Source organism: Bos indicus x Bos taurus, chromosome 2, assembly GCF_003369695.1.
Source record: "Bos indicus x Bos taurus breed Angus x Brahman F1 hybrid chromosome 2, Bos_hybrid_MaternalHap_v2.0, whole genome shotgun sequence".
NCBI classification, from domain to species: domain Eukaryota; kingdom Metazoa; phylum Chordata; class Mammalia; order Artiodactyla; family Bovidae; genus Bos; species Bos indicus x Bos taurus.
Genome location: NC_040077.1, coordinates 100,906,236 through 100,921,168, shown reverse-complemented (window position 1 = coordinate 100,921,168; position 14,933 = coordinate 100,906,236). Strand labels below are relative to the sequence as shown.

At 35.7% G+C, this 14,933-nt stretch overlaps 1 protein-coding gene across 10 annotated transcripts in view; it reads left to right on the top strand.

The window, feature by feature from the left end:
- Nucleotides 1-14,597, top strand: part of IKZF2 (IKAROS family zinc finger 2) — a 185,871-nt gene extending 171,274 nt beyond the window's left edge. For all 10 annotated transcript variants that reach the window (XM_027566714.1, XM_027566696.1, XM_027566655.1 and 7 more), the window contains one exon: nucleotides 6,265-14,597. In XM_027566714.1, the coding sequence (XP_027422515.1) occupies nucleotides 6,265-6,989 (725 nt within the window). In that variant the 3' untranslated portion in view covers nucleotides 6,990-14,597. The remainder of the gene's footprint in view (nucleotides 1-6,264) is intronic.
- Nucleotides 14,598-14,933: the final 336 nt, after the last annotated feature.

The following is a 14,933-nucleotide window of genomic DNA, read 5'->3' as shown; positions in this document are numbered from 1 at the left end:
CCATGGACTATACAATCCATGGAATTCTCCAGGCCAGAATACTGGAGTGGAGCCTTTCCCTTCTCCAGGGGATCTTCCCAACCCAGTGATTGAACCCAGGTCTCCCGCATTGCAGGTAGATTCTTTACCAGCTGAGCCATAAGGGAAGCCCAAGAATACTGGAGTGGGTAGTCTATCCCTTCTCCAGGGGATCTTCCCAACCCAGGAAACCAACCAGCGTCTCCTTCATTGCAGGTGGATTCTTTACCAACTGAGCTATCAGGGAAGCCCAAAGTAGCCCTCATGGCCTGTACTTACATAAAGTGTAATAACAAATAACAATACTTAAAGAATTGTTAACTATTCTTTGTAGTTATTAGCCAGGTTTTTAATCCATTTTCTTTCCACAAAATTAATGCTTTTAAAGAATCTGTCTACCAGTGCCGGAGATGCAGGAGATACAGATTTGATCCCTGGGTTGGGAGGAGTCCTCTGGAGGAGAAAATGGCAACCCATTCCAGTATTCTTGCCTGGCAAGTCCTATATGGACAGAGGAGCCTGGAGGGCCATAGTCCATGGGGTTGCACGAAGAGTCAGACACAGCTGAGCATGCATCCCCCCCAAGTATTTAATCTAGAATGAAGAGAAATATTTTTTTTCAATTTGGCATTAAAATAAGTAATTCAGCAATCTGCATTCAAGATGTTTCATATTTGATCTTTGTTTTCATGTAGTTTATGTTTTAAACTGAAAAGATTAAGTGTGATATATTAGACTTTCATTTCCAAGCCGTCAGATATTCTTTGTTACACTCAGGGTTGGCATCATTCTGCATACTATAATACTATAAATTATCTCTGAGGTTACAGAATTATATAGTATATAGTATATATCTATATACTATAAATTATCTCTGACGTTACAGAATTATCTAGCTATTTTCAAAAAGAGCTGAATGAATAACAGATTAAATATACATAATTTTCATTATTTATATACATAATATATATTCTTATAGACTTATATAGAGTAAAAATTGGAAAGATAAAAAATAAACAGATTCTCATATTCCAGTGTCAAAATATATTGTGAAACATCTTTATGAGGGTTGAGTAGTAACTGAGAGAAAACCTTTGCTTTGGTTATTTCAAAGGGGGAAGGGTGATAAAATTCTTCTGTCCCAGTAAACACTTAGAGATTTCTTTTCAATCTAAAATTGAAGAACTAACAAATCACCAAAATATGAATTTTAAGACAAGCTGGAGAAGTTAACTGGCAAAGTTCATTGAAAGAAGCCCAAAGATCATAGTTTATGCTAGGTCAGTTTAAAACTAGGGCTTCCCAGGTGGCCCTAGTGGTAAAGAACCCGCGTGCCAATGCAAGAGACCTAAGAGACATGGGTTCAATCCCTGGCTCAGGAAGATTGCCTGGGTGAGGGCATGGCAACCTACTCCAGTATCCTTGCCTAGAGAATCCCATGGGCAGAGGAGCCTGGTGGGCTGTGGTCCACAGGGTCTCAAAGAGGCGGACATGAATGAAGTGACTTAGCAGCACACACAGTTTAAAACTAGCCCCTGAGAATATACTCAGATCTGTTTGGGGCCCTGAGTCACTTTTATTTCTGTCTCTCTTTCTTCCTGCTTATAAATAACCTTTTTTAAATGCCAGTTCTTCTGTTTTACAAAATTGGTTAATTTGCTGGATGTCTATTAAATGTCTGTGTCATTGGAAAAATATAAAATTTATTACTATTCTGTTTTAGTTCTCATCTTTATAATGTTTTCATGTTTCCTATGACTTAGATGCTACTCTCAATTTGACTTAATTGCATCCCTTAGAAAAGAGGGATACATTAAAAAAATTTTTTTATTCTAAAATAAGAACATTAGTTTTTTATTAGAAATTCATGATATTTTTTTCTTTATTTGGATTCTGTCCTAGTGGTAATACACAATTGACCCTTGAACAACACAGGGTTTGGGGCAATGGCCTTAATACAGTGGAAACTTTGCATATGACTTACAGATGACCCTCCTTACACACAGTTGTCCATATCCACCTTTCTGCATGGATCATGCAGTACTATGGTATTTACTGTTGGGAAAAATCCTCCTATAAGTGGACCTGTGCAGTTCAAACCCATGCTGTTCAAGGGTCAACTGTATAACAAACAATTGCATAGTAGTTTTTCTATGATGCCTTTTGAAATGAGAAATATCATCATTCCTCACTTACTATAAATTTCTTTTTATCACTTTCCTCAGTTAAATACTCTCCTTTGATTTTATCAAGCTCTCCAGGCCAATGATCCTTGAACTTGCTGTGTATTTGTTTCATCCTCTCTTTTCTTATCCAGTTTGGATTCCATGACTCTCTTGTCTTACTGTCCTTCTGTCTTTCAACTAGTAAAATGCCTACCCTCTAATGAAGCCAACTGAACCTCTCTTCCACATCTACATAGCTGCTAGTAATTTTAGAGAAAATCCCTCAGCCTTTTAAATTGGCATCGCTGTAAATAAATGAGTAACTGATCTCAAATACTAATTGTTCCATCCCTACCATATAGCGGCCTTCCTTTTATCCACCCCTGAACAGTCTTCCCTCATATTCAACACATAGGGCCATTTCAACCTTTCTCTACTCTCCCAAAATATGGTATCTCACACCTTGGTGATATTACATCTCGATTCTTAGGAAATAAGAACATTTGACATGATTTCAACTATCACTAATCCTGTAAGATATGTGCACCCACATGGATGCTCTCTTCTTTCATGGATGAAAGCAGCATCCTTCTTTCTAATTAATGCTTCTTCTTGTTCCCTGGAGTTCTCCTATCCCAGCCCCTCAAATAACTTGCGCTATTGTTTTCCCCCTTTGTCACATGTATTTTTAACATGTCCCTTCTATTGGCATTTTTCTTTTGGCATTCAATGTGATAAATTCTCATCATTAAAAAAAAAAAAAGCTAACATCAAACCCAGGTCTTTTTCCAGCTACTACCTACTTTCTCCTTCTCTTCAAAGATGTAATTGTTGAAAGAGTTCTCTGTGATCGCTTTCTATAATTTTTTTTTTTCATTCTACTCATTCTCCAGCCTACACAGCCTGGCTTTTGTCCTCATGTTCTACTGAAATTATTCTTTCTAGTGCCAAGCCCAGAGGACTTTCAGACCATTTTACGCAACTGAAGCGTATTTTCACTACTGAATAGTTAATACCCTTAGAAACACTCTCTTTCCTTGATTTCAGTGACACTGATCTCTCTTGCATTTCTTCTCTGACTGCTCCTTCTCAATCTTCTTAATGGATTCCCCCTAACAGTTATACAAATGGTTCTACAGTCCTAACGGAGACCTCAAAATCATACACCTAATTATTTTAATATTATAAATCAGGCTTAAATTAAAAACTATTGTGTTCTAACCTCCTAATCTGGAAGACTGAGTTCAAATAATAGAATTCTCAGATTCTTCAGAGTTCCACACCAGAACTTGAAGGCATGAGCAGAGCAAACCCCCCTGGTGTGCAGTCAGTCCCCTCTTTTAAACCCACTCTTGATTCTAAACAGCACCACAGAGGGGCCTCATGCATGTATGTGTAGACATTTGGTATGCACATCCAAATTCTTTTCATGCCCCACCTGACTCACAGCCCATAAAGAGTAGTGTACTGACCATTCTTCAGGCCTTAGAGTGTACCTACCAGCAACAAAGTTGGTACTCAGGGAATGAACACTGTGAAGAGGACTCTGCAACTCTCAGTGCAAGTTCTGGGCCATTTGGACAAAGAATTCTGGCATGCTGGGCACCCAGAGTGTAGTCTAGGGTGTAAGCTCCAGATTGGCACATTCCCTTGGCCCTGCTGCTGTTGCTGCTAAGTCACTCCCTTGGCCCTACACATTCCTTAGTCCTTCATAAGGAGTGAGACCCAGGGCTCTCTAAGCATGGGACTCTCATCTCACTTGCCCTAGTCTATGGGCAGGTGTAAAAATCTTGATGTTCTTCCAGGTTCCATTTTTGACCTTCTCTTTTTCACATTTTACCTATGCCTTTGTGATATCATCTATTTCTATGGTTTCAGAAGCTAATTTCTATTAACCGATGATTCTTATATCTGTATCTCAAGCCCAAATCTCTCTCCTGATTTTGAGACTGTATCTCAGTACTTATTAGACATGACTATTACTCATAGTCTTCCCCAATCTGAATTCACCATCTTTTCTATCCCATTGCCATCCACTAAGTTTCCCAGGCCAGAAACCTGGGCTTAATACTTAACCTCTTTCTTTTTCTCATTCTGTGTCTAGATAATCAACAAGTTCTAGCAACATTTTCTAAAATTTTCTCCATTCCATCTAGTTTTCTCCATTTCCACTGCTACTCTCCTAGTTGAAGCCACCCATGATCTCTACATCCCTGTAGCAACAACTTCCTAAATCATCTTGCTAAATAATTATCTAGTTAGTCACTTTCCCGTTTAACTCTTTCAGTTCTTACCTCTCTCAGGATAGGTTTCAAATTCCTTAGCTCTTGAATAAGCCCTATATTATCAGATAACAACTTTCTCATCTGTTTCCATTCTCAGCCGTATGCAAAGTGTTAGTAATCCCTAGGATGAGTCATGCCCTCCTGCCTCTGAGCCTTCCTACCAGTTTCTCCAACCCTTACCCTTCCTTTACTTTGCTAATATCTGTCATTACATTCATTCTGTGGTGTCACTTTCTTCAGGAAGCTTTCTTTTATTAATACTGTGAGTTTTGTATTCCTTAGTTAACCCCATACCACATATCACACTGTATTATAAATAATCTCTAAATCGTTGTCACACCCTCTAAACAGTGCTTCCCTGGTGGCTCAGTCGGTAAAGAATCTTCCTGCGTTGTGGGAGACCTGGGTTTGATCCCTGAGCTGGGAAGATTCCCTTGAGAAGGGAAAGGCAACCCACTCCAGTATTCTTGCCTAGAGAATCCCCATGGACAGAGGAGACTGGTGGGCTACAGTCCATGGGGTCACACAGAGTTGGACACTACTGAGTAGTGACTAAGCACAGCACAGCTTAACTTTTAAACTCTTGACACTGTAATATCTTAATTGTATGCTATGAAATAATTACTCATATTTTTTTTCAATTTTCATTACTCTGATCATTACCTTCCTCTCATCTGGGAGACCTTCCTTCAAACCTGAAATAATACTAGCCACATAAAAGTATTTTTCCAGAATACAATTCTATGGATCAGTGTACATGTTAGTCAAAGTAAGCATTAGTAGGAGAACACACTGATTTAATGGCAGAATTTTTAAAAGATAAAATACTGTGTCCAAAGCTGGCAATATTTGAAGGAGAAAAACCTAAACTATTATTTTATGCACCAACCCTTTAATTGGTTAAGCTTAGATATTATGTTGATATACAATATTGAAGTAAAATTAAATTAGTTGAAGTAAATGTTAAAAAGTAAAACTACAAATCTCTCTCAGTCAAGAAAATATATAGAGAAACTAACAGTGGGTGTTCATATAGTAATAACGTATGTGTTTAAATAAGAAAGGGGTGATGCAAAAATGAATGATTATCCATTTCAAGAAGCAAAACAATGAAACAACCATTTTCAAGTTTATAATAAGTAAGTGCTTTGGGAAATACCCTATTTTTATATAGCCCTAAATTTCATTCAGTTTATCAATTAAACCGTTAAAAGTATTTTAATTGTGGCATTTAAAATTTTTCCAGAATGACATATATTTGGTCTATAATCTTTCTCTAACATAGCAGCTAAATCAACCAAATTAACCATACATGATAGTGAGATAACACAGGTGTTATAACCGTATCACTCTCGTTTTTATGATCTTTGAGGCTTGGTCACTGATGTTTAAAATATGCAAAAACAAGGAAATCTCTGACTATTTTTACCTGGTATTTCTTCTTTCTTCTACAGTTTCTGAGCTCTAGACAAGTGGAAACTTTGATAGAGAATGAAAATAAGATAACACACACTCAATCATACCTTTCAGGCGAGATGAATTTTCATGATGGCATTAGAACAAGTGCAAATGACTTGTGACATTTTTATTACTAATCCTCTCTGTAGGTTAAGAGTATTTGTGAGTCTCAGCAGAATTAAAGAGCCTAAATACTTGATCTAAAGAATGATACACCATATTATGGAAAATGAAAGTGATTAGTTAATTTTGTACGTATATATCCTTAGTCAAGCTATTCATTGTGTTGTATTCTTTTTTTCCCCCCCTTTTTCCTTTTCTCCCCCTCTTCCATTCAGGAGAAAAGATCATGCGATTCAGCTACCCAGACATTCACTTTGATATGAACTTAACATATGAGAAGGAGGCTGAGCTGATGCAGTCTCATATGATGGACCAAGCCATCAACAATGCAATCACCTACCTTGGAGCTGAGGCCCTTCACCCACTGATGCAGCACCCGCCAAGCACAATCGCTGAGGTGGCCCCGGTTATAAGCTCAGCTTATTCTCAGGTCTATCATCCAAATAGGATAGAAAGACCCATTAGCAGGGAAACCTCCGATAGTCATGAAAACAACATGGATGGCCCTATCTCTCTCATCAGACCAAAGAGTCGACCCCAGGAAAGAGAGGCCTCTCCCAGCAATAGCTGCCTAGATTCTACTGACTCAGAAAGCAGCCATGATGACCACCAGTCTTACCAAGGAAACCCTGCCTTAAATCCCAAGAGGAAACAAAGCCCAGCTTACATGAAGGAGGATGTCAAGGCTTTGGATACCACCAAGGCTCCTAAGGGCTCACTGAAGGACATCTACAAGGTCTTCAATGGAGAAGGTGAACAGATTAGAGCCTTCAAGTGTGAGCACTGCCGAGTCCTTTTCCTAGACCATGTCATGTACACCATTCACATGGGTTGCCATGGCTACCGGGACCCACTGGAATGCAACATCTGTGGCTACAGAAGCCAGGACCGTTATGAGTTTTCATCACACATTGTTCGAGGGGAGCACACATTCCACTAGGCCTTTTCATTCCAAAGGGGACCCCTATGAAGTAACGAACTGCACATGAAGAAATACTGCACTTACAATCCCACCTTCCTCAGATGTTGACATACCTTTTTTTTTATTTTTAAATATTGTTACTGTCGTTAATTCTTATTTTGTGGACGCAGTGTCATTTGCTCTGCCTGATTACAATAAGGAAGAAACGGAAGAGAGAAGAGACAGGGGACATTGTTCCTTAACAGCTTGACTTGTTTATTGTGTGGGAATTTAAGAGCAGTTCATTTCTGCCATGCATAGATATAAGGTATATCATGCTTTGAGAAAAAAAAAATCACTTGATTCATAAAGATTCATCTAAGGATTCTAATTTGCCACTGATGTTCAGGATTGTGCAAAGGCAGGAAAGATTAGCATTTTCTGGGTTGGACTTTCACAGTTTTAAATGGGATAAGTAATTTTATTGGTCAAAGAAGAATTTGTTTCAAAATGTAAATTGTTTTCCTTTTCCTCTAGAGATCATGGAACACACACACGTTATTTTCCATGATAACTCCTTGGATGAGTAGTTGTTGTGGGTTCTATGTTTACTTCCCCTGTGGAATTTATAATACGGTATGTTGTACCCTGTACCATATAGAAAAACTTATAAACTACAGGTAGTTAAGGACAGCTACAATACATCTGAGGTCCTATGATCTTATTTTTCTAAACTTAAGCACTGTTTTTCCATAGTTTTGATGACTTGCATTTTATAGACACCCTGGCAGCCTTACTTTGAACACCTTTAACAAATAGTGTTTTTATCTAGTTTTCAGAATAACATATGGTCTAAGAGTGGCTAAGAGGCATTCAGTAGTTTTCAGAAGGGACCTCTGCTTTTCTTAAATTTGTTTGGGAAGTTTTCTTTTACAGCTGTAATGTGATGGCAGCATAGTATACGTATTCCTTTCTAAAAAGTATGCTTACGATTGTCACTTTATCAGCATTTAATCAGTGTTAACCAGTCAGCAGAAAAATATCAATATAATTAGGCTAACAGTAGGGGGGAAAAACCCACTCAGAAATCCCTTTTCTGGTATTTCTCTTTTCACTAGTTTTATTTTTCAAGCTTTGACCCCCCAGTGTTTTGTCCATAGTCTGTTCATCTTTTATTCTTCTGGTGGAAAGTCTTAAAAATCTTGCTGTAGGCTATTTCTTTCAAAATCTCCTCAGAGCAGTTGCTAATTTGACCCAAGTATGGTAACTTGAACCACATAAGGTTATGAAACTAGGGCTATTTATTCTAGTATTTCTTCAATAATAATATTTACAACTTTTGGTACAAGGAAAAAGCAACTTCTTTGTAACCGGTGCATTATAGATAAAACAGAAGCTTATTTTTACCATTCTTGGAGTCTAGAATGCAACCGAACCTCCAAGCTAAAGTGTTCAGGTCCACACTTTTCTGTCTCGAAAACATGAAACTATTAATATATATAAGCTCTTATGAATCTCAGTCCCTTACTAAAGAATTTTTCTTCTTTTAATTCATGTATACGTTGGCATATTTCATGGACAGATTTTAATTTCATTTATATGGGTGTTCTGTTTTTTCTTTGCAGTTTAACAGCATTAGAGGGGAGGAACTGAGTGAAATTGATTAAATTCATGTGTGGGGGGCCCACTTGGAGGGAGAATTCGCTGCTTGTGTTTAGAGAGGACAGGCCTGACCACGACTGGATTGTCTGATAACCATTTCTGCATGTTAAAATTACATTAAGCAGTAAGTGATAACTGCTCTAAAAAAATCATTCAGTGGGATGTTGAAACTGTTTTTTAGTGCAGAATGATGTGAGAATTAGCAACACTAGAGAACTATGATGGATAAGCAGGTCTGGCCCCAATAATGTTCATCACCCATTTTCAGTTTGCCATTCACTTGTGTAATCAACGTCTAAGCACTGACACCGCTAGAGCTAGGCAAAAAATGGTTACAACTCAGCTCTCTTTCACTCGCCCTCTGTGGCAATTATTTTTGGAGAAATACCCAAACTATTCCTTTACATCTAAGAGAAAGCACCAAATCGGAGATGTGAAATGTTTTAAATAGAATGTCAACTGTCACTTTTTTTCCTGCATGCTCGGGTGCATTACCACATTGTGAACATACAATGTATTATTCATAGGTGAAGCATGTCTTTGAGACATACCCCATCTATCCCAACCCCACATATATAATTGGAATTTCGTTTTTTTTCCTTTTGGAGGGAGGTAAATAATTTAAGGTTAGTGATTTTGTGTTTTACTGTAATTTAAGGAAACATTTGGATGGCAGTCAATATGTTCATAATTTTGGCTATGTGTGAACTTCTGCTGGCATCATCTATGAGTTTTTTTCCTGCTTACTAATTTTTTTTCAGTATATGAACAATCATGTGCCTACCTGCCCAGGGATGTAACTGAATTCAGTGGACCTACAGAATTGTAGAATTACCCCCTGAGGACAGTACTAATGGCACTCTCCCTTTCTGATTCCATCTTTTTGAAAATCTTTTTTCAAAACGTTTCCACCACTGGATTACTTGTACTTTCTGAGCTTCATAGGAGAAACAACTAGGGATAAAGATGGCTTAGGGTGTAGCAGGGGCAAATGAGGACAAGGTCACTTCCAATGTGTAGGTTAGATAGAATTTTTGTGGACACAGTGCTTTCTGGGAAACTCTGGATGGCTATATTTGCATGCTTCTTCACAAAAGGAAATATGCAAGATGGTTGCACCTAAAAATAAATATGAGGGGCAGACACCAAGTAAATCAAGTTTTACATAACAGTTATATGCTCAGCTTATTTAGGTGAGATTTCACATTAGAGTATTTGAGGGGCATGAAAATGGGTTAGTCTCTGATTTTCCAGTTTGGCAAAAATGCATCATGTTGTTTTGCCCTAATTTTGCCCAGAATTTTATATCCAGCTCATGTTAAAAGATATGTATTGCCTCTCTCTAAAAGTGGTCAATCACTTTTTTAAAGCCATTCTAATCTGGCTTTTTACAATAGTGAAAGTGACCAATAAGCAAATTGGAAGAGATTTCAAGTTGTTGAAACATTCTGTTGTGAATCTTCTGGAGGGACAAAATGGGAGAATGAGAGACTAGGATTCCCATCCGGCTGCAAGGAGGGACTGTATCCCCTACAGACGTACAAGCTGCTGTGTGCGTGCATCGCAGTATACATACACATTCTTTTAAAGAAAATTCATGAATTAATCAGGTGTGTTACAGGAGCCTATAGAGAGTTAAAATTATGATTAATACCTGAGCAACTTAATAGGTTTACTTTATCAGACTGTATAGAGAAATATTAAAGTTACTAGTCTATCTTTAGGAGTGGTCACAACTATTCAACTTAAACCTTGAGTCTTTACTATGTACTTCCAGAACAAATCAAAACAGTGAATCAAAAAAAAACTGTTAAGCTGATTTCACATAACCTCTAAAGTGAAAGAAACACAAATTACTCTTAAATAGGAAGAGTTTTCAACTTTTACTTGTTGGCAAATGGAGAAAGGCAAGAATGTTTTAGTGAGCTCGGTATTGTTTTTATTTATGGGTTCTGTGTTTCAGTCTTAGACGTCACAAAACCATGAAGTTTTTATGATATTTTATAAATGTTTGACAGAAATTACATCAGTGAAGGCATTTCGATGAAAATGATGTTTTACTTTGTTATCTTTAAACTGATTCCTTAAAGTGAATGGAAAAAGAACAGAGAAGTCTGCAAAAATACAAATAAAAAACTCTACGCTCCTGATTTCAAGACAGAACTTAGATTATAGGAGGTATTGGCTATGTTATTTTTTAATTTTGAATTATTCATTTTACAGAAAGGGATAAGTTACAATTTTTGATCATTTTTCATTCTATTTTATAGATTATTTCAGTAAATATTGTCTGTATGAAAATTATTCTAAAACAGAAAATTCCCCAGAGGCAAAAGAAGAAAAGAGTAGGGGGGTGAAATTGAAGTTTATATATACAAAAGTTATCTTAGAAATGTTTTTAAACCTCCAGTTTCTGCAAAATAATTAAAATATACAGTAACTGGTCTTAAGATCCTGAATTTAATGTATCAAATACTTATAAAATTTATTTATGTTTGTGCCTTTTTAAAATGCATTGAGTGTTGGCTAGCTGTTTAGTTCTACAACACTTGTATTATGCATTTTTAAAAATCACTTAAAATTACTATATAATTCATCTTCGTGTTCTTAGGTCAAAACCATTAGAGGAATTTCCCATACAGAGACTTTCAGCTCATCTGCTTAAAGTAAAAGAAAGCTTTGAAACCAGATGTTGCTATCTTTTTAGTTTGATAGTATTTCTGAACACCATTACAAGATTATGCGGGTAGTATATGAGGTGGAGGGAAATTGTAGCTGTGAATTGCATTATGGTATGGTATGTATTTTTGTTTTGTTTTTAAGGAAGAATAAGTTCTAGTATCAAACAAGGCTTTATTAGTGGAATTTTGAATCAATAAAATACAGTATTGTTTTGGAATTTCACCTATAGTCTAGTGTTCTACTAGTCTTAGAACATCCTCTTCTAACCTGTTAATGTTGTGTGGAATGATGTAAAGAAGCAGGCCATTAATTCTCCTTGAACAAAACAGAATTGAAGAGTCATATCATATCGCTATTCTCCAAAGCATAATCTCAAATGATTTCCTACCATGGTTGTGTATTACTTGCAAGGGATGTGTTAGAGTATGACAGCTTTTAAAAAAAAATGAGCTGCTTGTTATTCAAAGCAAATGTCATATGACCAAGAAGCTGTGATATGCTAGTGTTTCTTTTTATCATAGTGTATTGCTAGGCCAAATAATGACACCTAGAATATTTTTACATTTATTGCAGAAACCTAAAATTTTGGAATTTCCATAAGGTTTTTTATGTAACATTATATTTCTAGCTTTTTAGTTTTCTCTTGCTGTACTGTAAGTTTGTGGATATTTTTCACACACACTCTTTGAAAATAAGTTCCTAATTCTGTTTATGGGGTTTTTCTCCCATAACATTGCATTTGTATATTTTCTGTATAAATTTATTGTGAATTAACCTGTATCCCATACAGAGTGGTACGTGAATGACTAGTTTTCTAAGATGTCCTTTTTGTGAATAAAATATAAAATTTAGAGGCCCTCTGCTAAGCCACATAAAGTACAGCATAAAACTTCTTATAGGTTTCGATAAGCCAGTTTGCAGTTAATCTGGCCCTTTAAATTACCTCAAGTGACACACAGTAAGAAAAGCTTCTTCAATGGGTGGAGGTCACTGATTCCCCAACTATGCACTTACCAGGATTCTACTTAATTTACTGGAAATGGATTTTTTTTTTTTTTTTCATGAATACACTGTAACAAGGGAAAGACTCTGGGTTTTGTTTTTTGTTATTCTTTTGTGTTTTTGTTTTTTTTTAAGTAGTTCAGTTTCTGAAACTGTGATAAAACATTTTGACTTGTCAAGTATACTCTTGGATGTTGAACATAAATCACGTCCCCTTGTGTGTATCGAAGTTCTTTGTGATCTCTTAAATTTTGCCTGCTTTCACCACCTCCTTTCTTTTTTCTGTCCATGTTCCCTCCATCATTGTCTCTGCCTCTCTTTCCCCCTACTAGTTTGAGGATTAGGTCAAGTTTTTATTTCCAGTTCATAGGTCTCTTAAGTCTTAATTTTTTGTGTATTATTTTTGTTGGCTGTATAATCTGCTGACATATTTTTATATTCAAGTGTAGTTTTCTATTTTTTTAAAAAGTAGTTGAATTAAAATGAGTAAGGTATATAACTCTTGTGTTACTTTCACTTTCAAATATTGGGCATCTAAAATATGACTTCAGAGATTATGTAATCATAAGAACATGATATGTTTCCTTCCTTTCTTGCTGGATTTTATGTTCTGATTTGGTTGTTCTCCTAAAATGCGTGTTATGAGAGATTAAACAATTTTTTTGCAAGAATTTAGAAAGATGTTAAAAATCTAAAGCAAAAAGTCTTAACTATCTCCCAGCTGGGAGAAAATGCTTTAACATTACTATAATAATATTCCAGGTTTGGAGTGGGTTCTCCAGGCTCCCCATTTGCTCTTAATAGTTGAACCTTTTAGACCATGTGTTATTTGCAGTCCCAGAGCGATTGCTTCTGCTACTTAGTTTAAAAGATGTTTTTCTTTACTTTCTGTACAAGTGCAATACTTTCCTTGAAGTCTTAAAAACGATGGTTATTTTTTTTATTCTTTCTTTAGTTAAAAACAAAAAGAAACCCTTGAAAATTATGGTATGTTAAAGGACACAACAAGCAAAAAGAAAAACACACCACAGTCAAAAGATTAGAGAATGTGGAAACCACTGGTCTAATCTCATGGTATCTTTATTTAGACTAAATTTTTGTTGAAATTAGTAATCTTTAGCCTGAGAAATGTATCCTAAAGTTGAAATTCTTAGAGACTGAATTTTTTTTCTTAGACCGTTGTCCAGTGTTTTAAATTAAGAACCTAATATTTTTTTCTATTTCTCTTTTCTCCTTTGGAAATGAACTTTAAAATAAAAGTAAAGCACTTAGCTCAATTTTAAACACTTATCACCTATTGGAGAAAATTTTTAAGAAATATTTGGAGCACTCCTGTTTTCATACAACTTAAGTAAGAGATATTTTTCATATCCTACATATTTATATGTAGCATTCTGATTTTCTTTTTTTATATCTGTGTCCCTGTAGTAAAACTGCTGTAATGTAAATACATATTTTGATTAAAAAGATAACATTTCTTTGGCATTTTTTTAAAAGGCAGTTACTGCATTTGTACAGTATATGTCTTGGCCATTTTAGAATTTTTTTTTCTTTAACAATACCAAAGGTAATTAGACTACTTTAAAAACTAATTGCTTAGACAGTTTCTAGGATATTTTAAGTTTTAGAAGCGAAAAGAAAAGATAGGTCAAACCAGTAAACCTCATTTTTTTTCAAACTAATAATTTGGGAAAATAAAAACTATTGTTTAAAAAAGATATATATATATATAAATATATATGTAAAATTAAAATTCCAGACCTTGTATGTCAGGTTTGCTCAGTGTAATGTAGTTTTTTTAAGGCTCAAATACCATACCTCAGAAAATGAGGTTTACTATGGAAATACTGAAACAGTCTTTGCAGTTGTGTGACAAGTCACCCTGCTATACACCAATTTGGAGACCTCCACTAACAGTTCTATCACTGCAGACTAAAATGTGGGACTTGTATTTCATTTGTTTTTAATGCACACACATACATGTTCTGTGCATGTATGTGGGTATTGTGTATACGTGTATGAGTGTTGTAATATGCATGTGTGAGTGTGTGTTTGTATGTGAGTACAACTAAAGAAGCTGCAGAAACTTTGTAATACTTTGTGAAAAGGATTATATTATAAAGGTTTGTACTGTCTGAGTGCACAGCTACTGGAATAAATTTAGGGAATCTCAGGAACAAGCATATAATTTGTCCAAGATTTATTTCTTCTCAGAAGTGTAAGTGCAGTTTTTAATTCTGTATATTATTTAATATTTTACCAATAAAATAAACTTCTGACATAAAAAGTTTGCTATAAAAACTTTCTGGTGAAAATTCTGTACACAAGCACATTGTTCAAATACAGAAAACTCTTGAATCCTATTAGGCTTTAGTTATCACTGCCATTGTATGTATGTGTCACACTACCTGACCCTGAGAAGTGGATGCATGAAATCAGAAACCTCCATCACTACTGTGTAGTCTACTAGAGCAGAAAACAGAATAACCTACGGTTGGTTAAGGATGACATCTCTCTTCTCTTCAGGCAGATTTCATATATATCTGATTTTACCCTTACAACAAATCTTAAAATTATATATGTCAGAGCCTATCCCCTATTTATAGAAGAAAAAAGTAAGCCCTGAGGGAAGAAAGC